Source organism: Sinocyclocheilus grahami, unplaced genomic scaffold (assembly GCF_001515645.1).
Source record: "Sinocyclocheilus grahami isolate Dianchi unplaced genomic scaffold, SAMN03320097.WGS_v1.1 scaffold70.1, whole genome shotgun sequence".
Taxonomy (NCBI): domain Eukaryota; kingdom Metazoa; phylum Chordata; class Actinopteri; order Cypriniformes; family Cyprinidae; genus Sinocyclocheilus; species Sinocyclocheilus grahami.
In genome coordinates this window covers 91,667-116,245 of record NW_015505249.1, presented here as the reverse complement: position 1 = coordinate 116,245, position 24,579 = coordinate 91,667, and the positions used below count along the sequence as shown (strand labels likewise).

Genomic DNA, 24,579 nt, shown 5'->3' with positions numbered 1-24,579 from the left:
TAGATTTTATTTATCAATTAACTTCTGTTAACTAAATTAAATCAACATTTGGTGTGACCATCCTTTGCGTTTAAAGCAGCTTTTGTCCTAGGTTTCTTAAAGCTTCATATATATATGTATATATATATATATAGGGTGACCATACATGCCATTTTCACAGGACACATCCTGGCCAGGATCTCTATATTGCCTAAAATATCTAGGTTTTGGCTTTGTTTGCGGTGTATGACATCAAAATACCATACAGACGGTTCCTTGTGCTTTCAAAATGCTCTTGAGGTATTTTGATGTCATACCGGTCTTCACATGCAAACAAAGCCAAAACCTAGATATTTTAGGCAAACAATATTACTGTTTTTACTGTATTTTTTGATCAAATATGAAATTAAATGATACATTCAATTACATTCCATTTCCTTCAAATAAATGTCAAAAACCAGGTTCTCATTGTGACAACTGAGTCCATATAGTGTGACAACACTTCATGATCTTTCTACAGTACAGTAACGGTAGTTATATTACAAGAACTATAACGTGTCATAATGAGTTGGGAATGTAAACTCTGAATTTCCATGTGCGAGAGCGTGAGGCAGAAGCCCGTGTTACATGGTATATGGTCCTGCTCTATAGGTTCCTACCGCGCTTGTGCTATAGAAATCATATGTCTATATAGAAATGAGGTGGGGCGCGGAAGCTCAAGCGTGTAACACACAGGGAAGCTAGTCTCGCGCTTCCCGGAAACGGGACCGCAGAATCATGGCGACCGTCTCAGTGTGCCAGTATCACTCCGGTGGTTTCAGTTTCGAAAACTGCAAGAGGTGAGATTTGTCGCTTTATATAAACAGGAATTTAGCCGGTGAACTGGGGTCGTTTTTGTATTATTGATTCGGTGAAACAATAAAGAGTTTGAGTGTATTTTAAAGGCCTTTTAGGGATCGGTTGAGTCACGGCCTGTGTGGATGACTCAGGAGATTTTATCCAAACTCATTTGAATAGCGGTTTTATTTAATGGAAAACACATCAATTGACATAATTCGTTAGGTTTAAAATGTAGAAATATGTAATGTGAGGTTAACGTGTTTTTGTTTATTATTGTTGAGATTTTGTTGTTATTGGTGGGCTACGACCCCGCGCTTATAGTCTATGTCGCAAGTTCAGTCTAAATGAACATTTAAACTCTCAAATTACATGAGTTTGTTCATTGTTACATCAAAAACAACTTCTTTTAATTCATCAAGTCGGTCTGCGATTTGTTTTTGATTAATGACTAAGAGAAAAATGAAGAGTTAGGCACGTGATAACTTACATGACTGAGTCTTGTAACGTTGACATCAAATACGAAGCTTTCATTTGTTGTTTTGTAATGTAATGAATGGTTTCGGTTATAATTTGGTTGTTTCATCATAAAGGTAAATATTTTTTGTATTAACCACAGAAGAGCAGTGTTGGGGAACGTTACCTTTTAAAAGTAATGCATTACAATATTGCGTTACGCCATAAAAAAGTAACTAATCGTGTTACTTAGTTACTGAAGAGTGCTGCTATAAGGGTGTGTTAGAAGTGTCCACTAGTTGTCAGCAGAACTTTGCGGATCAATCTGTTGTTGACATGCTGTCAGTACGAGTCAACAACATAATACACACATATGCTGACTGGTCAAAACAAATAGCGGTTTGCTTTTTTGTTGCTAATGTAGAATCTTATCCAAGTTCATGAAAGAGCGGAGTTGAGATATAAAGGGCTGAATAAATCAAATTAAGTTGGGGAAAAAATATTAAATGTGTGTGTTTTTATAGAAATGCTCTTCTGGAGGCAGACATCAATAAGCTCGGTTTCAGCTCTCCTGCTGCTCGTAAAACCGGCACCACCATTTGTGGAGTCGTTTACAAGGTAAGAAAAAAGCATAGATGGGTGTAATATCTTAAAGTAAACGGTTCAACTTCATAACCTCATATCTGTCCAAAAAAAAAGGTGACCTAAAAGGAAAATCGCCAAATAAAAATCATCTCTCTGGCTCTCAGGATGGTGTTGTTTTAGGTGCAGACACTCGTGCGACTGAAGGAATGGTCGTCGCTGATAAGAATTGCTCTAAAATTCACTACATCTCTCCCAACATATAGTGAGTACAAACACATCGTTATAGACCGTTTTACAATGAAACTAATTTACAATCGCTGAAATCCATTGCCATTGTTCTGAAACCCTCTCGCTCTCTCTTCCTCTTGTTCTGAAGCTGTTGTGGAGCCGGTACCGCGGCGGACACTGAGATGACCACACAGATCATCTCCTCCAACCTGGAGCTCCATTCTCTGTCCACCGGCCGTCTCCCACGAGTCACCACCGCCAACCGCATGCTCAAACAGATGCTCTTCAGGTAATGAATCATCACAGTGCTCCATGATGAATAATTAAGGTTTTTAAATGTTTTTGAAAGAAGGCTGGATGTTACTGATTAAAGATACAGTAAAACGGGTATATTGTGAAATATTATTACCATTTAAAAGAACTGTTTTCTATTTGAATATATTTGAAAATGTATTTTATTTCTGTGATGCAAAGCTGAATTTTCAGCATCATTACTCCAGTCTTCAGTGTCACATGATCCTTCAGAAATCATTCTAATATGCTGATTTGCTGCTCAAGAAACATTTCTTGTTATCAAAGTTGAAAACCGTTGTGCTGCTTAATTTATTTTATTTAAATTTTTTTGTGGAAACCACAATACACTACCACTCAAAGTTTGTAAGATGTAAAAAAAAATATTCAGCAGTCTTCATCAGTGAAGACATTTCTAATGTTACAAAAGACTTGTGCTTCAAATAAATGCTTTTCTATTCATGTGAGACTGAAGACTGGAGTAATGATGCTGAAAATTCAGCTTTTTTGAATAAAGTACGGTTCTAACAATTCAAATAATCCGTTATTTTAAGTTGTAATAACAATTCACAATATTACTGTTTTTATTGTGTTTTTTGATAAAATATGTGCAGCCTTGGTGAGCATAAGAAACTTGTTTCAAAACCATAATACAAATCTTTATTCCAATCTTTTGATCGGGAGTGTATACCCTGTGTTTTCATATGTAGGTATCAGGGATATATTGGCGCTGCGTTAGTCCTTGGAGGGGTTGACTGCAATGGCCCACACTTATACAGCATCTATCCGCACGGATCAACAGATAAACTGCCCTACGTCACTATGGGTGAGTTACACTTACATACCTATGAATCATCTTCCCATTCCACCAAAAGAGGGAGACATTGTGTTTCTGAAAAGCTTTTGATTGGTGCCAAAATAGATGTCTCTCTGACTGACTGGCTTTGCTAGTGTCCCCCGTGTGACAAGATAACATGCATCATTTAATCTGTTATTGCAGAAGATGATCCTTTTGATTGGCTGTTTCTCACTGGTAACATTAGCATGTGTTTGTCTCATCAGGTTCTGGATCTCTGGCAGCAATGGCAGTCTTTGAGGATCGCTACAGGCCTAATATGGAGGTAACCCTCCCTCGTGTGCATTTACGTGTCTTTTTGGCTCTTTTTTTACTGTTCAGAAGTTTGATCTTAGCAAGGCTTTTTTTTTTTTAAGAAATTATTACATTTATTCAGCAAGGATGCATTAAATTGATAAAAAGTGACAGTAAAGACATTTATAATGTTGCAGAATATTTCGTTTTTAAAGAATGGTGTTCTTCTGAACTTCCGGTTTCTCATAGAATCCCGAAAAAAAATTAACAGTTTCCACAAGAATATTAAGCAGCACAACATTTATAGAAACATTAACAGCATTTATAGAAATAAGCACTAAATCAGCATATTAGATTGATTGCTGATTGATCATGTGACACCGAAGACTGGAGTAATGATGTTAAAAATTCAGCTTTGCATCACAAATTACATTTTATAATCAAATTAGAAATCAGTTATTTTAAATTGTAATAATCTTTTGCAATATTATGTTTTTACTGTATTTTTAATCAAATAAATGCAGCCTTGGTGAGCATAAGGGACTTTTCAAAAACATTAAAAAAAACAACCTTAAAGTTTTGAATGTTATTGTATATATTCAGGATTCAAAACAGATATGGACAAATTTACAATATCTGAGAATTCCCCCCAAAACAGTGATTTTTAAACTAAAGTCATGGGAGCTCATCTTACTAATTCTTAGAAATACATGCGTAGTAATTTTGGGTTTGATATTTGAAATATGAGCTGTAAATTGCTTTTTGTGAATGCAATATTCCTGTAAATTAGTTAAAACACATGGGAAGAGTGTAATCCATTGCAGTTAGCATAATGATGCTGCTGGTTGTGTCGATCAGGAGGAAGAGGCCAAGCGTCTGGTGCGGGATGCGATAGCGGCCGGTATCTTTAATGACCTGGGCTCAGGCAGCAACATCGACCTGTGAAGACTGGAGTAATGATGTTAAAAATTCAGCTTTGCATCACAAATTACATTTTATAATCAAATTAGAAATCAGTTATTTTAAATTGTAATAATCTTTTGCAATATTATGTTTTTACTGTATTTTTAATCAAATAAATGCAGCCTTGGTGAGCATAAGGGACTTTTCAAAAACATTAAAAAAAACAACCTTAAAGTTTTGAATGTTATTGTATATATTCAGGATTCAAAACAGATATGGACAAATTTACAATATCTGAGAATTCCCCCCAAAACAGTGATTTTTAAACTAAAGTCATGGGAGCTCATCTTACTAATTCTTAGAAATACATGCGTAGTAATTTTGGGTTTGATATTTGAAATATGAGCTGTAAATTGCTTTTTGTGAATGCAATATTCCTGTAAATTAGTTAAAACACATGGGAAGAGTGTAATCCATTGCAGTTAGCATAATGATGCTGCTGGTTGTGTCGATCAGGAGGAAGAGGCCAAGCGTCTGGTGCGGGATGCGATAGCGGCCGGTATCTTTAATGACCTGGGCTCAGGCAGCAACATCGACCTGTGTGTGATCACCAAGGGGAAGGTGGACTACCTGAGACCTCATGACATGGCCAACAAGAAGGGAGTCAGGTGAGCATCTGTACTGCCAGAGGAACATCACCTCTTACACACCTGTCTAAACTTTGCAGTCACACTTGCTGCATGATGGCATGGAGGCAGTGATGAAATCTGTGTAATCAGTCTAATTCACGTGAACATCTGAGTGTGCTTTTTAAAAAGAATCTTAAACTGACATAAATGCCAGCTTATATGATTAAGAAAAGGCATGTTATGATTGTTACATAATCAGCTTATTGCGATTGTTGTGCAGTCTAGTCACAAATGGTCTGTTAATGCAGGCCGCCACATGTGTGCATGATATTAATCAGAGAATTTAACCAAATGAAAGGCTCATGCTTCACTGTTCCCTTTTAAGGGAGGATAAGGTTTATGGACGCCCTGTGTGAGTAACCCATGTGTTCAAACGTGCACCACGTCTTGACAAAACTGTAACCTGCATGTGTTTGACTAACCAGGCGTGAGTTTGAAGTAGTTGAGTTGTTCAAACTGACAAGCTGTTTGGTGATTTTTCTCTTACAGTCTTCTGCTTACATCATTATACATGTTTTTGTAGAGCACCAAAGTGCATTTCCCTGGTCTGGATTGGTTTTATTTTGTCCTGACTAGAGTCGTGTGTGATTAGGCTTTAGTTTCTTTGCAGGAGTTGATTGTGTATTTTCCTCACAGGACCGGAAGCTACAGGTACAAGCATGGAACTACCGGGGTTCTGACGAAGGCCGTGACTCCTCTGAACCTGGAGGTGGTGGAGGAAAGTGTGCAGACCATGGACACCTCCTGAGATGACACAAACCACCACGCTTTGTTTGTTTCAACCTTTACCATTGACCCCAAGTCTTATGTGGTGGTTTAGTCATTTTTCATTATTTCCAATAAAAGACATTGTAAGTTGAAGTTTGTCTTTCTTCTGCATCCATTATCATTTATTTCAGATAACCTATTATTTTGTGTTTTTAATATAAAAGTATGGCAGGCAAATTCAATTTTGGGTAGGCCTCTTATGCTCACCCAGGCTCCATTTATTTGATCAAAAATACAGTGTAATAGTAATCTTGTGAAATTTTAATAGAATTTAAAATAACTATTTTCTATTTGAATATATTTTAAAATGCTATTTATTCCTGTGATGCAAAGCTGAATTTTCATCATCGTTACTCCAGTCTTCAGTGTCACATGATCCTTCAGAAACCATTCTAATATGCTGTTTGGCTGCTCGAAACATTTCTTATAAATGTTAAAATCAGTTGTGCTGCAAAATTTTTTTTATGAATTCTTTGATAAGCTCAAAAGAACAGCATTTATTTGAAATAGAAATCTTTTGCAGATGTGCTCAAGTTACAGTAGCTAAAGGGTTGAAATACAAATAAGTGTATTATGTTTTTTATGTGATAAATGATAGTACTTATTATATTTGCTTATCACCAGGGAGCGCTAAATAAAAACCGTAGATGATACAAATTCTCAATTCATAATAATTTGGGTCTTTTTCTTCAGGAAAATCTAATATAAACAACACTAATGGAAATGATTTAAAACGCTTCAGATGTCCGTCAAAACAAAGCTGTCGCAAAGTCAATATTTCCAGTTACATTTTATTGTTAATTACACATTTAAACATGAGCAAATGCTTCAAAATTCCTTAAAAATAACATCTCTTTGGATATAATGAATACTTTCATATGGTAGATATTTGACCAGAGAACAAAACTGCTGAATCCACCATCCAACACGTGTTTCCTTGCAAAACACTTGACAGTTGTGTGTGTGTGTGTGTGTGTATCAGATACATAAAGAGAGATAAGTAACAAACTAAGGCTCTTTAAATGCTGTTATGAATATAAGCCTACAGTAAAAGTATGTATAAATGGAACCACCTTGCTTTGATATCATCAACATGAGGCACTGGTCACCTGACCTGACCAACTTTCTCTGAACCAATCAGCATACGGCACTGATACATAATTTGAAGGCACAACAGAATATATTGGCATTCCTTTCAATACAAATCTAGAGAAACGCTCAGCTTAAAACAGTATAGACACTGTTGGCATTCTCTCCTTACTCATTTCTAGATCTTTCTATAGCCTGATCAGTTGGACTGAGAGAGCAGCAGAGATCACAGGTTTGCGCAATGGTTCTCCTCATTGCTGCAGGTGTGTGTGTTTGTGTCAGGTGCTGGACGTCCACAGGTGCATCTGTTTGGCGAACTGCAGGACGAAGCTGATGTCGGGCCGCTGGTCAGGATCTGGGTTGATGCACATACTGACCAGATCTCTGAGCTGCAACACATACAAGGTGAAAGTTAACTATTGCAAATGCATCATGCAGCACTATGAAGTGACAATAGCTCTAAAAGCTCTACAGCATCATGCATGATTGTGCTCACTGGAGTATTGAGATGTTAGCTCATGGTTTTCATAACAGAGGCATGTAATGCTGTGTGTGTGTGTGTTGTACCTTCTGTGAGTAGTGATCTGAAGGCAGAGGAGGGTAATCGCACTGTTCGATCTTGTGGCACAATGCGAGCAGGTTCATCTTGTCGCTGTAGAAGGGGCTGTGCAGAGCTGCCATCTGAGAGACACAAATATTACTCATCAGAAGATGATCACGTCTCTTTCTGCTGTTCTTGCTTGTATTGCTTACTATTTGACAGTATTACTGTTCCACTATTCTTGTGGCTGTACTTTCAAAACAATGTATTTCAGTATTCTAGTACAGTGCCTTGCCATATACTTTGATTGCAAGTGCATTTCTGTAAAGCAATTTGTGTTTGTTTATACATATTAAGGGGCAAATTAAAATAATTTTATATGGTAATCAACAGTTGACCTTAATTTGTACTGAATTTTCTTGGTAAAAAAAATCATAGTTACAAAAGATTTCAAAAGAATCATATTTCTCTCAAAAATATTGAGCAGCAGAAACTGTTTTCAGCATTTGTAATAATCAGAAATGTTTCTTGAGCAGCAAATCAGCATATTAGAATGATTTCTGAAGGATCAGGTGATACTTAAGACTGGAGTAATGATGCTGAAAATTCAGCTTTGATCACAGGAGTAAATTATATTTTAAAACATATTCATATAGAAAACAGTTATTTTAAATTGCAATAATATATCTCACTTTTTACTGTATTTTTGATCAAATAAATGCAGCCTTTGAGAGACTTCTTTCAAAAAATAAATGACAACTTTTGTACGCTAGTATGAACAAATTACTGTATGTGTTTGTGTACCTCATACAGCAAGCAACCCAAGGACCAGTTGTCTGATTTGAAGTTGTAGCCGTTTTCATGAATCCTCTCGGGAGACATGTAATATGGAGTTCCAACTGGGAAAGACGCAGATACATGTTAAGCAGGTATGCAATGCCTGTGAATTTGCATATTTGAATGGACTGGCTGGTTTTGTTATTTCACTCCATTCAGTACATGCATGAAGTGTGTGTTTATTTGAGTGTTTGTGTAAAGGTCAGTGATACCAAGAGAGTGAGCAGCAGTGGTTTTGGAGCTAAAGAATCGACCTAGTCCAAGGTCACCGAGTTTGACCTCTCCAGTAGCTGTGATGAAGACGTTGGCTGGTTTTATATCTGATGCACACACGAACAAAATAAATGAGTGCACATTAATGAAAAAAATCATATGTGTCTGTATTAGAAAGAAAGTGAGTTTACCTCGATGCATGACTCTGCGTGAGTGCATGTGTTCCAGCGCGCTGCACAGCTGCACAAAATACTTCCATATCGTTCGTTCAGGAATCAACCTCCGCTTCTTCGAGTTTTTGATGAATAGAATTACAAAAAAGCATCATCATCATTATAAATGTCTTCACTGTCACTATCACAATTATGTGCATCCTTGCTAAATAAATGTTTAATTTCTTTTAAAAAACAAAACACTTACTGAACCCAAATTGATCAGGGTAGTTGTCCACTGTTAAATTTAAAATAGCCTACATTTTTAAAATGGTAAAATGTTTAATTTGTGCTTATTTCCAAATGTTTAATGCAAGTAAAATGCAGTATTTTTTCTTTACTAAATGAAATGTTGCTTGCTTAATTTTATACCACTAGCAAAATCATATTGTGAATATTCAATCTATCACCCAGAGCTATGCTGCATCCACACCAATAGGTGTCAGAATAAAGTCTAAAACCACAACCATTTATGCCATTAACATATTGAATATGAATTTTTTACTTAAAGAAATAAAAACACTAACCTCCTGACACTAATGCTGGCTCTAAGCAATTAACACCACACCCCCGCCCCCCAATTTATGAAGTGATAAGCAGCAGGAAATGATGACACACATGCATTTAGACAAATTCTTCCTGTCTCTTATCACCCTGTTTTAGCATTTTCTTTTTTCCAAAACACTCTCTAAATACTAGGGAAATTCTTTCAAACTTCTTAGGTACTACATGTAGGACATGAAACACATTACAGATAAGCCGAGTGCATTGAAGTGTGTGACTTCTGGAGAAGTGCAGGGATACACCATTCCACTTTATCCTGATAGTCATCCTGATACCTGCAAGATGATGCTTTACATGACAATCATGCCTAACAGACTGGATCAGTTGCGTCTCACTTAAATCGAACCTATTAAAAAAGGTCCGTTTTAGTTTCAGTACCTATCCAGGTATCAGATTAGTGTAACCTGAGTAAAGTGTTCCAGAGAATACATTGTAAGTGTGCTGTATGTGCGCAGACGCATGGGAACAGGGGTGTGTATGAGGGTGTGTATGTAGTCTTCAGGGCACGTGTTCTCTTCCACACTGTACGGCTTGACATGTACAAACGGCTCCTGTTTTATTTTAAACAAACTCCAGACAAACCTACTGACCCACATTCACAAATACACACAAACACAAATTACTGTTCCTGTAACATTCCGTGCCTGAGAGGCATAATAAAGACTAATTAGCAGAATGAGCATGTGTTGAATGCATTTTTAAGTGTGTTTGTGCGCACACACACACACACACACACACATATATACAGTGGGTACGGAAAGTATTCAGACCCCCTTAAATTTTTCACTCTTTGTTATATTGCAGCCATTTGCTAAAATCATTTCAGTTAATTTTTTTTCCTCATTAATGTACACACAGCACCCCATATTGACAGAAAAACACAGAATTGTTGACATTTTTGCAGATTTATTAAAAAAGAAAAACTGAAATAACACATGGTCCTAAGTATTCAGACCCTTTGCTCAGTATTTAGTAGAGTATATTAATGCTGTGAAATGATTAATCACATCCAAAACAAAAGTTTTTGTTTGCATAATATATGCATATGTGCTGTGTATATTTATTATGTATATATAAATACATGCATGTAATGCCAAAATATATAATATATACTGTATATGTGTGTATTTATATATACATAATAAATATACACAGTACTCATACATATATTATGTAAACAAAAACTTTGATTTTGGATGCGATTAATCGTTTGACAGCACATATATATGTGTGTGTGTGTGTGTGTGTGTGTGTGTGTGTGTGTGTGTGTGTGTGACCCTAGACCACAAAACCAATCTTAAGTCTCTGGGGTATATTTGTAGCAATAGCCAAAAATACATTGTATGGGTCAAAATTATAGATTTTTCTTTTATGCCAAAACTCATTAGGATATTAAGTAAAGATCATGTTCCATGACCATGAAGATATTTTGTAAATTTCCTACTGTAAATATATTAAAACTTAATTCTTGATCAGTAATATGCATTGCTAAGAACTTAATTTGGACAACTTTAAAGGCGATTTTCTCAATATTTAGATTTTATTGCACCCTCAGATTCCAGATTATATATATTGATAGAAAATTATGTAGATAAAGTTAGATAAAGCTATTTTTGGATCTAGATAGATAGATAGATAGATAGATAGATAGATAGATAGATAGATAGATAGATAGATAGATAGATAGATAGATAGAAAAGACAGCCCACTGAAAGATAACAGACTGAAGGACTGTGTAGACTATCTAGTCAATGTGAGTACAGTAATACTGCTGACTACTATAATCATACTGTAGCTAATAATATATTAAAACAGATTACAGAACACAGAGCACATATTTTTCTCATTTAAAAAAAACAAAAAAAACAAACAAGTCAGTTCCTGGAGAGGGTGGTCCTGTACCAATTTCCTTCCATTCATGTGAAGAAAAATGCAGAGGAAGAATTCTATCCTACCGCCTGAAACAGTGGCACTCTTCTCTCTCTCACACACACACACACACACACACACACACACACACACACACACACACACACACACACACACACAAAGGAACATTATAACAAAGACACACATCTGGACGTGCAGTACTCTGTTCATACACACACCACTGTGTTTGTTTCCAAAACCGCACTGCTTGTGTGTGCTTTCGGTGTGTGTTTTCAGACGGGTTAGAGGTGAATCACATTTTTCTTAGAAACCCTAGAATACTTAGAAACCCGACAAGCATCATCTTGCTAATTCTTATCTACACATGGATTTGTATCACGATGGCTATATTTAGAATCGCATATAACACTACTCTTATAAACGAGTATACTGTTTCTAGCATGTGACTTTTCTGGACGGGAAAGGGTACAGTAGATGGATATAAAAATTTACTTTTTACAGAAAAAAATACTGTACTTTATGAAAAAAATTACACTTTTACTGTGTAAACATGCTAGTAATAACATGTTAATGTAAGTTACCTTACCTTACCTTGGTAAAAAAAAACTGTAAATACTTTAACATCACATTATATGTCATTTTAATGTACACTACTATGTTTTTCATATTTTTTTACTTTGTTCTACATGCTTTTTTGCATGTAAAAACGATGAATTATCATATAATTTATGGTGAAAAAGTATGGACAGGTCACTTATAGGATGAACTCTGATTCAACGTGCAGTTTTCTGTTTTACCACCTGTATTATTATAAAAATAGATTTTGGTTTATTAACAGATAGCCTAGTATGAAACCTATAGAAGTCAATGGCTACCGTCAACCGTTTGGTTACCTGCATTCTTCAATTTCAAAATATCTTCTTGTGTGTTCAACAGAAGTAAGAAACGTACACAGGTTTGGAACAATTAGAGAACGAACCATCCCTTTAAGGATAAAGGATCTAAGATTAGCGGTGGTCTTGAAGAAGTAAACTGCGCAGGGTTCAAGACGTTTGTCTTCCTCTCTGGTGAGTCACGCGCATCTGTTTCCGCCCGATAAAATGCTACAGATCTAACAACTCAATAGCAGAAACCCCCATCACATTTCCCCAATCTCACTTCCAAAAAGCCCCGAACGTGTACAGAAAACCCACACACGTGTCTGATCAAACAGACCTGCATGATAATATCATTAGACTTGGTGAAAGAAGCCCACATCAGTTCTGCATAGTAACCTGTCCCCCAAAAAATGAACACGTTTGACTTGTTTGGCACTGATCTACTGTGCCTGGATGAAAACAACATAACGTACAGTTAAAGTCATTAATCACATGCATATACTCACTACATACCATAACTAGGCCTAATTATTCTGAATAGCCTGAGAGAAGCCGTGAACTTGATAGGTGGCACATCAAGTCAACTACTTAGTTACTCAAGTTTATGCTGTTTTAGTAATACTATTTAGTGTTCATTAATACTTTGAAGGTTTGCTTGTTTATTGCGACTTACTGAATTCCACGTGATTTTATAGCTGTGTCATTTTATGTATTTTTAATTACATGTTTAATATAAATGTTTAATTGTGTTTATTGCTATCAAGCAGTGCTTTTTTGTTTGACATGTTTCCTGTAATTGTATGAGTCAGCTCAATAAAAAATAGGGAGTAAAAAAAGCTATTTTGTGTCCAAAAACAAACACGTGAATGGATACACACAAACAGTGTGTGTGGGCGGAGTCAGAACTGCAGCTTTTCCTTATAAAAAACAACCGCTCTTCAGTGCGATCATACAAATAACCAAACATTAAAAGCGACTTATTATCAGAATAAATAAACCATAATGACATGCAAGTGTTGATTCAGAGCAGTAAGCTATATCTGCACATATAATCGAAGTTACAGTGTGAAAGTGGGTGTTCCCGTTGAACTAGAGGAGCATTAATGTGTGTTTTATTCCCTATACAACATTTACAGTACGATGCGATTGTTTTGTTTATTTATTGCCGTTAACGCTTCTGGAAACATATCAATCAAACTTATATTCAGAAAACAGATGCATGAACTTTCAAAACAGATCTACTTTCCGCGCAAGAGCATTAGACGTGAACTAAAGCATGCAATACTCGCACTGCCTACCTTGCGTCGTTCCATGTAAATTAGTTTAATCCAATGCAACTGAACAGCCTTGTGTTCATTTAGATTCTCTCTCTCTCTTTTTCTTATTGCAGTACGGCGACATTATGCACCCCACGAATAATTTGACACGATATCTTCTTCTACATGAAAAACAGCACTGTAACGCCGAGGCGCGCGAGCATTTTCGCAGCGAATTGGGTTTGAAAGTCATGCAGTAGTTCCACTTACCTCTCCAGCGCGGTGCATCAGACATTTACAGGACTGAAAAATGCTGCGAAGCCCCTTTGGTCAGTTTCCAGACTCTCTAATGTCACGGGCCACGCAAGTTTGAGTCACACCCCGCGCATCACATGGCTGTGATCACTGATCTGTGACTACAGTAACCCACTGCTCCTGTCCGTCACTTTCTCAGCAAGGAAAAAAAGGTTTGTAATTCAGGTATTTTGTTTCATGGCTGGGAGCATTAAAGGATTATTATTATTATTACTGAATGATAATAATTACTTTAATAATAATTTTTTTTATTTAAATGTGACTAATATCACCACTTAATAATAACATTACGGCTAGGCCTACTACTAATAATTAAAAATGTCCAATGGTTTTTATTTTTTTTATATGTGCCAATCATTTCACAAACAATAATAATAATAATAATAATAATATATTATTATTTTTTTAGTGGTAGTAGTCGTACTAGTACTGTTTACAATACAGTCATATTATTTATTATATTATTTATTTTTATTTAATTGACATAATAATACCAAAACCATATAATAATAATAATAGTAATGAATGAGTAAATAAATAAATAACAATAATAAGGGGTCTGATAATTATTCTTATATTATTTATTTTTATTTAATTGACATAATAATACCAAAACCATATAATAATAATAATAGTAATGAATGAGTAAATAAATAAATAACAATAATAAGGGGTCTGATAATTATTCTTATATTATTTATTTTTATTTAATTGACATAATAATACCAAAACCATATAATAATAATAATAGTAATGAATGAGTAAATAAATAAATAACAATAATAAGGGGTCTGATAATTATTCTTATATTATTTATTTTTTAATTTAATTGACAATAATGTCACAGCTGCTACATAATAATAATAATAATATATTATAAATAATAATAATAATAATTATTATTTTATTAGTAGTCTTACTAGTAGTATTTACAGTAAGTCATATTATTTATTATATTATTTATTTTTATTTAATTTACATAATAATACCAAAACCATATAATAATAATAATAATGAATGAGTAAATAAATAAATAACAATAATAAGGGGGTCTGATAATTATTCTTATATTATTTATTTTTTTATTTAATTGACAATAATATCACAGCTGCTACATAATAATAATAATATACATAATAATAATAATTATTATTTTATTAGTAGTCTTACTAGTAGTATTTACAGTAAGTCATATTATTTATTATATTATTTATTTTTATTTAATTGACATAATAATACCAAAACCATATAATAATAATAATTTAGTAAATAAATAAATAACAATAATAAGGGGTCTGATAATTATTCTTATATTATTTATTTTTTAATTTAATTGACAATAATATCACAGCTGCTACATAATAATAATAATAATAATAATATATTATAAATAATAATAATCATTATTATTTTATTAGTAGTCTTACTAGTAGTATTTACAGTAAGTCATATTATTTATTATATTATTTATTTTTATTTAATTGACATAATAATACCAAAACCATATAATAATAATAATTTAGTAAATAAATAAATAACAATAATAAGGGGTCTGATAATTATTTTTTATATTTTATTTATTTGACAATATCACAACTGCTTCATATTAATAATAATAATAATAAATGTTGACTTTTATATTTCTAATTTTTAATAACCTATTAGTAGTAGTGGTGGTATATTGACAAAAAAAATATGTTGAAGAAATGCATAAATGAAGCTCTGCAGCCTTATACGTCCCAAACCTAACCTTTAGGATGGGTAATTCAGACAGGTCTATGACAGCATCATGACGACATTTGTTTCAGTATAACCCCATGTGCAATAATGGTACGGCAGCAAAACCCCCAGACTTTTCATGTGGCCTGCTATGGTTTATGGAAAGCGGACTCACACCTTTCTAGAGTTTGCTGCCTCTCCCACCTCTCTCGGTCTCTTGCACACACACACACGCTCATTTCAACCGAATAGTTGACATTCTTGTGGGGAAATTATGAGCAAATACCTTTCCAACATGTGTCAGCCTTTAACACACAAAAACTCACAGACACCTTGTCAAAGTTTGCTGTTGCAGACAGTCGTATTTGACATGTTGTACTGGAGGAAGTGGCAAAATGTCTGTTTAGTGGCATTAAAAAAAGATTGATATAAAACTGTAGAGGACTTCTGCTTTTTCATTTTAACTGTGTGTGTGTGTGTGTGTGTGCATATAGAGGAACTATGAATGAATGTGCGGTTTGTGGATTTGTATGATTCTTTCTTGAGCAATCATCAGGCATTTCAGTAATTTGAAATTCACTAGCGCCCCCTCGAGGTCTCAGACGGTGAAAAAAGAGAGAACGAGCCTATCATTGCCATCATATTTTTGCACAAAGAATACCATGAATACAGTAATCATTCAGACCACGACTAGCCAGTGAATTTGTGGAGCACTAGGGAAGTTTAAGAAAATGGGTGTAAACAATATATAATGTACTTTTTCTAATATGTATAATGTAACAATAAATGCATAATGTGAATTTAAGTAAATGTATTTTCATTTTACTGTTGAATATATTTTACATGTGTATGTGTATCAGAAAATGACCACTTTAGTAGCTACATATTTAATGTTTAAGGTCTTAAAGTTTGCAAAGTAAACATGCAAGGACAAAAATAAAAGATGAATAAAATTACAAATAAATAAGTAAATAAATACAAAGATAGAAATACACTTAAATCACGTGTGTAGGCCTAAATGCTTTCCGTGTAAGTGTCTGTAGTGGTCTGTGGGAAGGAGAGCAGTGTGTCCTGTAATCTCCCATCCATAAAAGCACACATGTGTAAACACAAACCAGACACACACGTACACACGTGCTTCCTCGTGGTAAACACTTGGTCGAACCACAACCACAAGCTTGAAATGTGCAGCATTATAGAAATAGTCCAAATCAAACAGCACTCCTTCATTATTTCTACGTTCTTCTACCTCTTTCCACCTTCCGGATGATTTTTTGTTTATTCGACGAATGTGCAGAATTTTTTAAGAACCCCTAACGAAGAGAAATTCCGGAAAATATTTTCTACAGTACAAACCTAAGACTTCATTAGCAGCTAATAAAAAATGCGGTCATGGAAGAAAGACTGCAGCGAATCTCTTTCTCTGTTTGATGCTGTGACCGCGTATCTCTGCCAATCTCTCCAGCTCTGGCTGACTTCAGTCTCAGCTCGTCCTCTTTCCACCTTCCGGATGATTTTTTGTTTATTCGACGAATGTGCAGAATTTTTTAAGAACCCCTAACGAAGAGAAATTCCGGAAAATATTTTCTAAGACTTCATTAGCAGCTAATAAAAAATGCGGTCATGGAAGAAAGACTGCAGCGAATCTCTTTCTCTGTTTGATGCTGTGACCGCGTATCTCTGCCAATCTCTCCAGCTCTGGCTGACTTCAGTCTCAGCTCGTAACTGCACAATGCAAACCACAATCACCTCAGTACGGATCAAGATAATTACACTGGACAAACTTTACACACGCAAGCACTCACACTCACACAAAATAAGAAAACAACACACCAGAGTCAAATAATCAAACGCCACACACTTCAGTGCTGAATAAACAAACATCTTTTTTTTTCAGAATGTGAATACTTTATTTAAGCCTAGTTAATCTTGTTCAGGGAGTTCAAATAAAAGTTACCACATCTGATTTTCCTCTGTGCGCATATGGGTGTATGTAGGCATGTTCAAATAGGTTTACTGTTCAGTTCAGTCATGATGATATAGACTCTTAATGACTTGATATTAGTAACACACTACTGTTCAAAAGATTGTTGGTATAGGGTTTTTTAAATGTTTTTTGAATTTAGTCTCTTTTGCTCACCAAGGCTGCATTTATTTGATCAATGATACAGTAAAAACTGTAATATCGTTAATTATTGCAGTTTTAAATGGCTATTTTCAAATTAAATATACTGTAAAATGCAATGTATTCCTGTCTTGTCAAAGCTGAATTTTCAGCATCATTACTCCAGTCTTCAGTGTCACATGATCCTTCAGAAATCATTCTACGATGCTGATTTGCTGCAAGAAACGTTTCTTATCATTGCAATATTGAAAATTTTTTCATCTTAATATTGTTGTGAAAACTGTTTTGATGAATAGAAAGTTTGAAAAGTCTTTACTGTATTTTTTGATCAGTGCCCTCTTACAAATGATATTAGACATTTATATATAAACAATTGGATAAAAATGCCATTTCCAAGATGACATCTGGATGCAACTTGCAGATGTACAAAACAACGATTTCCAATTTATCTATTGCATATTGATACACTACATTTAAAATGTAACAGGCATCATATAGTATGCAATATGCAGTATACAGTACATACTATGCTAGTATTCCGAATTTCATTCTGGACAAAATTGAAATGGCATGACAGTAAAAGACAGTGCTGGATGAGGCCTTTCTTTTACTGTGCGATTCTCTTTCCTTCAGTTAATGAATGATAGTTATACACAGATCTTAAAGAGCAGGTCATATGGGGTTTCGAAAAAATTTTCGAATTTGTTTTCTGACCTTAGATGCATTTAAACCTGTTGTAGGGGACTCCAACACAATATTAGGACACTTTAAAATACCATATGACCTGCTCTTTAAGGTAATATAACATTAATCAAAACTATGTTTAAGAGTGGTAGAGGAACTCAGGCATTGGGGAGTTTGTGTTGTGACTGTGTTGTGCGTGTTGTGATGGAGAGGTGCCGGTGGGGCTGGATGGGCTCAGAGATCTGTGGGACAGTTGGGGTGAAGGCACTGATGGGGATGTGATTGTGGAATTGTCAGAAACATTGTCCACTCCCACGCTCTCCTGATATAGACAGTTTCTCCTGAGTTTTGCACGGGCATTTTGGAACCAAACCTGCAGAAAATGAAGACATCATTAGGATTTGACACAAACTTATTTACATATCATCAGTGATGGAGGGAATGAAAGATTTTTTTTTTTTTTCACGGAAACAAGAACATCTGACTGTCTGTATTCAAAGGAATAACATGATCAATTGTTGTAAATTTACTTTGATTAGTGGCCTAGAAATAGTGCCAAACCTCAAACATTTTCTAAACCTTACACTATGGAAGCCCATTTTCCACCATGAAATAAATAAATAAAAGAGGTAATTGCAACTTTTTATCTCATAATTCTGACATTTTCTTGCAATTGTACGTTTACATCTCACACTTCTGACTTGTTTTCTCGCAATTGTGAAATCTTGTTCCACCAAAAAATAACTTTTTTTTCACAGTTCTAACCTTTTTGTCTCAGAATTTTAAATGCAATTTGAAATTATGAACTCGTAATTGTGAGTTCACAACTTCACATCTCTCCTTTTTTAATCTAATTTTATATCTCACACTTTTTTTTCCTCACAATTTCCTGTTTAAATCTCACAATTCTGACTTTTTTTTTCCAGAATTGCAAATCCAAATTTTTTGTAATTGCGAGTTTACATCTTGGAATTCTGACTTTTTTTTCTCATAATTCTGCAATTATGGAAGCTTGAATGGGATAAAAACAAATAAAAAAAAGGTAATTGCGACTTTTTATCGTACAATTCTGACCTTTTTTCTTGCAACGATTTTATATCTCACAATTTTGTCTTTGTAAATTCAGAATTCTGAGAATAGAAGTCTGAATTGTGAGATGTAAACTCATAATTCATCAGTAGGATTTGACAACATTAGAAATTGTGAGATGTAAACGAGAGGTAAACTCACAATTACAAGATATAAATTCAGAATTGTGAGATATAAACTCTCAATTCTTGGAAAAAAAACAAGCTTCCATTCTAAACCTTTCTGTTTATTTCCATGCTTAAATGCCACATTTTCAATGTGGTCTCAGACTTTTGGATCCCACTGTATATCAAACTCAAACAGAGGTTCAGAGAGGTTTTTCTGACCTGGAGCACACGTTTGGTGAGGCCGGTTTTCTGGGCGAGCTCTTTGAGGTCTTTGGCATCTGGATTGTGGTTGTGGGTGAAGAGTAACACACTACTGTTCAAAAGATTGTTGGTATAGGGTTTTTTAAATGTTTTTTGAATTTAGTCTCTTTTGCTCACCAAGGCTGCATTTATTTGATCAATGATACAGTAAAAACTGTAATATTGTTAAATATTATTGCAGTTTTAAATGGCTATTTTCAAATTAAATATACTGTAAAATGCAATGTATTCCTGTCTTGTCAAAGCTGAATTGTCAGCATCATTACTCCAGTCTTCAGTGTCACATGATCCTTCAGAAATCATTCTAAGATGCTGATTTGCTGCAAGAAACGTTTCTTATCATTGCAATATTGAAAATTTTTTCATCTTAATATTGTTGTGAAAACTGTTTTGATGAATAGAAAGTTTGAAAAGTCTTTACTGTATTTTTTGATCAGTGCCCTCTTACAAATGATATTAGACATTTATATATAAACAATTGGATAAAAATGCCATTTCCAAGATGACATCTGGATGCAACTTGCAGATGTACAAAACAACGATTTCCAATTTATCTATTGCATATTGATACACTACATTTAAAATGTAACAGGCATCATATAGTATGCAATATGCAGTATACAGTACATACTATGCTAGTATTCCGAATTTCATTCTGGACAAAATTGAAATGGCATGACAGTAAAAGACAGTGCTGGATGAGGCCTTTCTTTTACTGTGCGATTCTCTTTCCTTCAGTTAATGAATGATAGTTATACACAGATCTTAAAGAGCAGGTCATATGGGGTTTCGAAAAAATTTTCGAATTTGTTTTCTGACCTTAGATGCATTTAAACCTGTTGTAGGGGACTCCAACACAATATTAGGACACTTTAAAATACCATATGACCTGCTCTTTAAGGTAATATAACATTAATCAAAACTATGTTTAAGAGTGGTAGAGGAACTCAGGCATTGGGGAGTTTGTGTTGTGACTGTGTTGTGCGTGTTGTGATGGAGAGGTGCCGGTGGGGCTGGATGGGCTCAGAGATCTGTGGGACAGTTGGGGTGAAGGCACTGATGGGGATGTGATTGTGGAATTGTCAGAAACATTGTCCACTCCCACGCTCTCCTGATATAGACAGTTTCTCCTGAGTTTTGCACGGGCATTTTGGAACCAAACCTGCAGAAAATGAAGACATCATTAGGATTTGACACAAACTTATTTACATATCATCAGTGATGGAGGGAATGAAAGATTTTTTTTTTTTTTCACGGAAACAAGAACATCTGACTGTCTGTATTCAAAGGAATAACATGATCAATTGTTGTAAATTTACTTTGATTAGTGGCCTAGAAATAGTGCCAAACCTCAAACATTTTCTAAACCTTACACTATGGAAGCCCATTTTCCACCATGAAATAAATAAATAAAAGAGGTAATTGCAACTTTTTATCTCATAATTCTGACATTTTCTTGCAATTGTACGTTTACATCTCACACTTCTGACTTGTTTTCTCGCAATTGTGAAATCTTGTTCCACCAAAAAATAACTTTTTTTTCACAGTTCTAACCTTTTTGTCTCAGAATTTTAAATGCAATTTGAAATTATGAACTCGTAATTGTGAGTTCACAACTTCACATCTCTCCTTTTTTAATCTAATTTTATATCTCACACTTTTTTTTCCTCACAATTTCCTGTTTAAATCTCACAATTCTGACTTTTTTTTTCCAGAATTGCAAATCCAAATTTTTTGTAATTGCGAGTTTACATCTTGGAATTCTGACTTTTTTTTCTCATAATTCTGCAATTATGGAAGCTTGAATGGGATAAAAACAAATAAAAAAAGGTAATTGCGACTTTTTATCGTACAATTCTGACCTTTTTTCTTGCAACGATTTTATATCTCACAATTTTGTCTTTGTAAATTCAGAATTCTGAGAATAGAAGTCTGAATTGTGAGATGTAAACTCATAATTCATCAGTAGGATTTGACAACATTAGAAATTGTGAGATGTAAACGAGAGGTAAACTCACAATTACAAGATATAAATTCAGAATTGTGAGATATAAACTCTCAATTCTTGGAAAAAAAACAAGCTTCCATTCTAAACCTTTCTGTTTATTTCCATGCTTAAATGCCACATTTTCAATGTGGTCTCAGACTTTTGGATCCCACTGTATATCAAACTCAAACAGAGGTTCAGAGAGGTTTTTCTGACCTGGAGCACACGTTTGGTGAGGCCGGTTTTCTGGGCGAGCTCTTTGAGGTCTTTGGCATCTGGATTGTGGTTGTGGGTGAAGAAGTTCTGCATGCTCCGCAGCTGGTGATGTTTGAAAGACGTTCTCATGCGTTTGGACTTCTGACAGCTCACTCTCTCCGACAAGTCCACACCCATATCGCTCACATCTAGAGTGCACACAAACAGTTAATCATCACTGATATGACTCACACTAAAGGCCAGGACATTACAATCAACAATATGGCAATACGATCTTTGAGGTTTATTAGTCTGGTTTCAGAAACTTTCACTCTACTGAGACTGCAATGTTGAAGGTTTTTAATGATATACTATTAACATGTGACTCAGGCAACTACGCTGTTCTTGTGCTTTTAGATCTTACTGCCACATTTGATACTGTTGATCATGCTGTCCTTATTGATCGATTGGAACACTGTGCAGGTATTACAGGCAGTGCATTGGAGTGGTTTAAATCTTATCTTACCAATAGAAGTTTTTCAGTTAATATAGGAGATCGTACTTCTTTTAATGCTGTATTAACCTGTGGGGTTCCCCAAGGATCCATTTTGGCTCCTATCCTTTTTTCTTTATATATGCTTCCACTTGGTTCCATTTTTAGAAAATATGGGCTGTCATTCCATTGTTATGCTGACGATACTCAAGTTTATCTGCCTTTAAAATGGAATTCAGATGGACTGGATGCTCTCCTGGCCTGTTTGACAGATGTAAAGGCATGGTTGTCGCTAAACTTTCTGAATTTCAATGAGAAAAAAACAGAAATTATTGTTTTTAAACCCTCAGATTCTTTGACTGCTCTCAATCCAAACCTTGGTGGGTTATCATCATGTGTTAAGCAATATGTGAAAAATTTGGGTGTTGTATTTGATGAACATCTGAAGTTTGATAGGCAGATAAATTCTGTGATCAAATCATCCTTTTTTCAGTTGCGGATCCTGTCTAAAGCGGAAACTTTTCTTTCTTTTAAAAACTTTGAGAAAGTGATTCATGCTTTTATTACCTCTAGATTAGATTACTGTAACTCACTTTATGCTGGGATTAGTCAAACAGCTTTATCCCGATTACAATTGGTTCAGAATGCGGCAGCTAGACTTTTGGATTCATAAACGGGATCATATTACTCCGGTTTAACAGTCTTTACACTGGCTGCCTGTGCGTCACAGAGTAGATTTTAAAATGTTACTATATTATATATATATATATATATATATATATATATATATATATATATATATTCAATATACACAATTACAAGATATAAATTCAGAATTGTGAGATATAAACTCTCAATTCTTGGAAAAAAAACAAGCTTCCATTCTAAACCTTTCTGTTTATTTCCATGCTTAAATGCCACATTTTCAATGTGGTCTCAGACTTTTGGATCCCACTGTATATCAAACTCAAACAGAGGTTCAGAGAGGTTTTTCTGACCTGGAGCACACGTTTGGTGAGGCCGGTTTTCTGGGCGAGCTCTTTGAGGTCTTTGGCATCTGGATTGTGGTTGTGGGTGAAGAAGTTCTGCATGCTCCGCAGCTGGTGATGTTTGAAAGACGTTCTCATGCGTTTGGACTTCTGACAGCTCACTCTCTCCGACAAGTCCACACCCATATCGCTCACATCTAGAGTGCACACAAACAGTTAATCATCACTGATATGACTCACACTAAAGGCCAGGACATTACAATCAACAATATGGCAATACGATCTTTGAGGTTTATTAGTCTGGTTTCAGAAACTTTCACTCTACTGAGACTGCAATGTTGAAGGTTTTTAATGATATACTATTAACATGTGACTCAGGCAACTACGCTGTTCTTGTGCTTTTAGATCTTACTGCCACATTTGATACTGTTGATCATGCTGTCCTTATTGATCGATTGGAACACTGTGCAGGTATTACAGGCAGTGCATTGGAGTGGTTTAAATCTTATCTTACCAATAGAAGTTTTTCAGTTAATATAGGAGATCGTACTTCTTTTAATGCTGTATTAACCTGTGGGGTTCCCCAAGGATCCATTTTGGCTCCTATCCTTTTTTCTTTATATATGCTTCCACTTGGTTCCATTTTTAGAAAATATGGGCTGTCATTCCATTGTTATGCTGACGATACTCAAGTTTATCTGCCTTTAAAATGGAATTCAGATGGACTGGATGCTCTCCTGGCCTGTTTGACAGATGTAAAGGCATGGTTGTCGCTAAACTTTCTGAATTTCAATGAGAAAAAAACAGAAATTATTGTTTTTAAACCCTCAGATTCTTTGACTGCTCTCAATCCAAACCTTGGTGGGTTATCATCATGTGTTAAGCAATATGTGAAAAATTTGGGTGTTGTATTTGATGAACATCTGAAGTTTGATAGGCAGATAAATTCTGTGATCAAATCATCCTTTTTTCAGTTGCGGATCCTGTCTAAAGCGGAAACTTTTCTTTCTTTTAAAAACTTTGAGAAAGTGATTCATGCTTTTATTACCTCTAGATTAGATTACTGTAACTCACTTTATGCTGGGATTAGTCAAACAGCTTTATCCCGATTACAATTGGTTCAGAATGCGGCAGCTAGACTTTTGGATTCATAAACGGGATCATATTACTCCGGTTTAACAGTCTTTACACTGGCTGCCTGTGCGTCACAGAGTAGATTTTAAAATGTTACTATATTATATATATATATATATATATATATATATATATATATATATATATATATATTTTTTATGTATATTTTTTTTTT

The 24,579-nt window shown here is 34.8% G+C and overlaps 4 protein-coding genes across 4 annotated transcripts; 1 reads left to right on the top strand and 3 right to left on the bottom strand.

Annotated features, from left to right (window-relative positions):
• Positions 1–713: 713 nt before the first annotated feature.
• Positions 714–5,897, top strand: LOC107585378 (proteasome subunit beta type-7-like). The gene is made up of 8 exons (XM_016272384.1): positions 714–818; positions 1,797–1,890; positions 2,022–2,119; positions 2,234–2,374; positions 3,087–3,202; positions 3,439–3,497; positions 4,886–5,037; positions 5,695–5,897. Exons 1-8 carry the CDS (start codon positions 757–759, stop codon positions 5,804–5,806), a joined length of 834 nt encoding a protein of 277 aa, XP_016127870.1. The 5' UTR covers positions 714–756; the 3' UTR covers positions 5,807–5,897.
• A 706-nt stretch (positions 5,898–6,603) lies between these two features.
• On the bottom strand, positions 6,604–8,879 carry LOC107585419 (serine/threonine-protein kinase Nek6-like). Its single transcript, XM_016272437.1, has 6 exons — positions 8,856–8,879; positions 8,698–8,794; positions 8,506–8,613; positions 8,261–8,355; positions 7,483–7,596; positions 6,604–7,304 (listed from the first exon to the last, which is right to left on the bottom strand). Exons 1-6 carry the CDS (start codon positions 8,877–8,879, stop codon positions 7,194–7,196), a joined length of 549 nt encoding a protein of 182 aa, XP_016127923.1. The 3' UTR covers positions 6,604–7,193.
• A 9,409-nt stretch (positions 8,880–18,288) lies between these two features.
• LOC107585418 (LIM/homeobox protein Lhx2-like) lies at positions 18,289–20,436 on the bottom strand. The gene is made up of 3 exons (XM_016272436.1): positions 20,426–20,436; positions 19,565–19,658; positions 18,289–18,522 (listed from the first exon to the last, which is right to left on the bottom strand). The coding sequence occupies exons 1-3, from the start codon at positions 20,434–20,436 to the stop codon at positions 18,289–18,291; spliced, it is 339 nt and encodes a 112-aa protein (XP_016127922.1).
• A 98-nt stretch (positions 20,437–20,534) lies between these two features.
• LOC107585417 (LIM/homeobox protein Lhx2-like) lies at positions 20,535–23,456 on the bottom strand. Its single transcript, XM_016272435.1, has 3 exons — positions 23,255–23,456; positions 21,810–21,997; positions 20,535–20,768 (listed from the first exon to the last, which is right to left on the bottom strand). The coding sequence occupies exons 1-3, from the start codon at positions 23,454–23,456 to the stop codon at positions 20,535–20,537; spliced, it is 624 nt and encodes a 207-aa protein (XP_016127921.1).
• Between the last annotated feature and the right edge of the window lie 1,123 nt (positions 23,457–24,579).

What these genes read in the sequence shown, in the direction of transcription:
- LOC107585419 (XM_016272437.1), bottom strand. Translation starts at nt 8,879, where the DNA reads ATGCACATAATTGTGATAGTGACA. An exon ending in ACGCAGAGTCATGCATCGAG is followed by an intron (nt 8,614 to 8,697) that starts GTAAACTCACTT and finishes TGTGTGCATCAG; the next exon opens with ATATAAAACCAGCCAACGTC. An exon ending in TGGGTTGCTTGCTGTATGAG is followed by an intron (nt 7,597 to 8,260) that starts GTACACAAACAC and finishes TGTGTCTCTCAG; the next exon opens with ATGGCAGCTCTGCACAGCCC.
- LOC107585418 (XM_016272436.1), bottom strand. An exon ending in TCACCAAACGTGTGCTCCAG is followed by an intron (nt 18,523 to 19,564) that starts GTCAGAAAAACC and finishes CATTTTCTGCAG; the next exon opens with GTTTGGTTCCAAAATGCCCG.
- LOC107585378 (XM_016272384.1), top strand. Translation starts at nt 757, where the DNA reads ATGGCGACCGTCTCAGTGTGCCAGTATCACTCCGGTGGTTTCAGTTTC. An exon ending in CTCAAACAGATGCTCTTCAG is followed by an intron (nt 2,375 to 3,086) that starts GTAATGAATCAT and finishes TTTCATATGTAG; the next exon opens with GTATCAGGGATATATTGGCG. An exon ending in GCCAACAAGAAGGGAGTCAG is followed by an intron (nt 5,038 to 5,694) that starts GTGAGCATCTGT and finishes TTTTCCTCACAG; the next exon opens with GACCGGAAGCTACAGGTACA.
- LOC107585417 (XM_016272435.1), bottom strand. Translation starts at nt 23,456, where the DNA reads ATGGGTGTGGACTTGTCGGAGAGAGTGAGCTGTCAGAAGTCCAAACGC. An exon ending in AAAAACCTCTCTGAACCTCT is followed by an intron (nt 21,998 to 23,254) that starts GTTTGAGTTTGA and finishes TGTGCACTCTAG; the next exon opens with ATGTGAGCGATATGGGTGTG. An exon ending in TCACCAAACGTGTGCTCCAG is followed by an intron (nt 20,769 to 21,809) that starts GTCAGAAAAACC and finishes CATTTTCTGCAG; the next exon opens with GTTTGGTTCCAAAATGCCCG.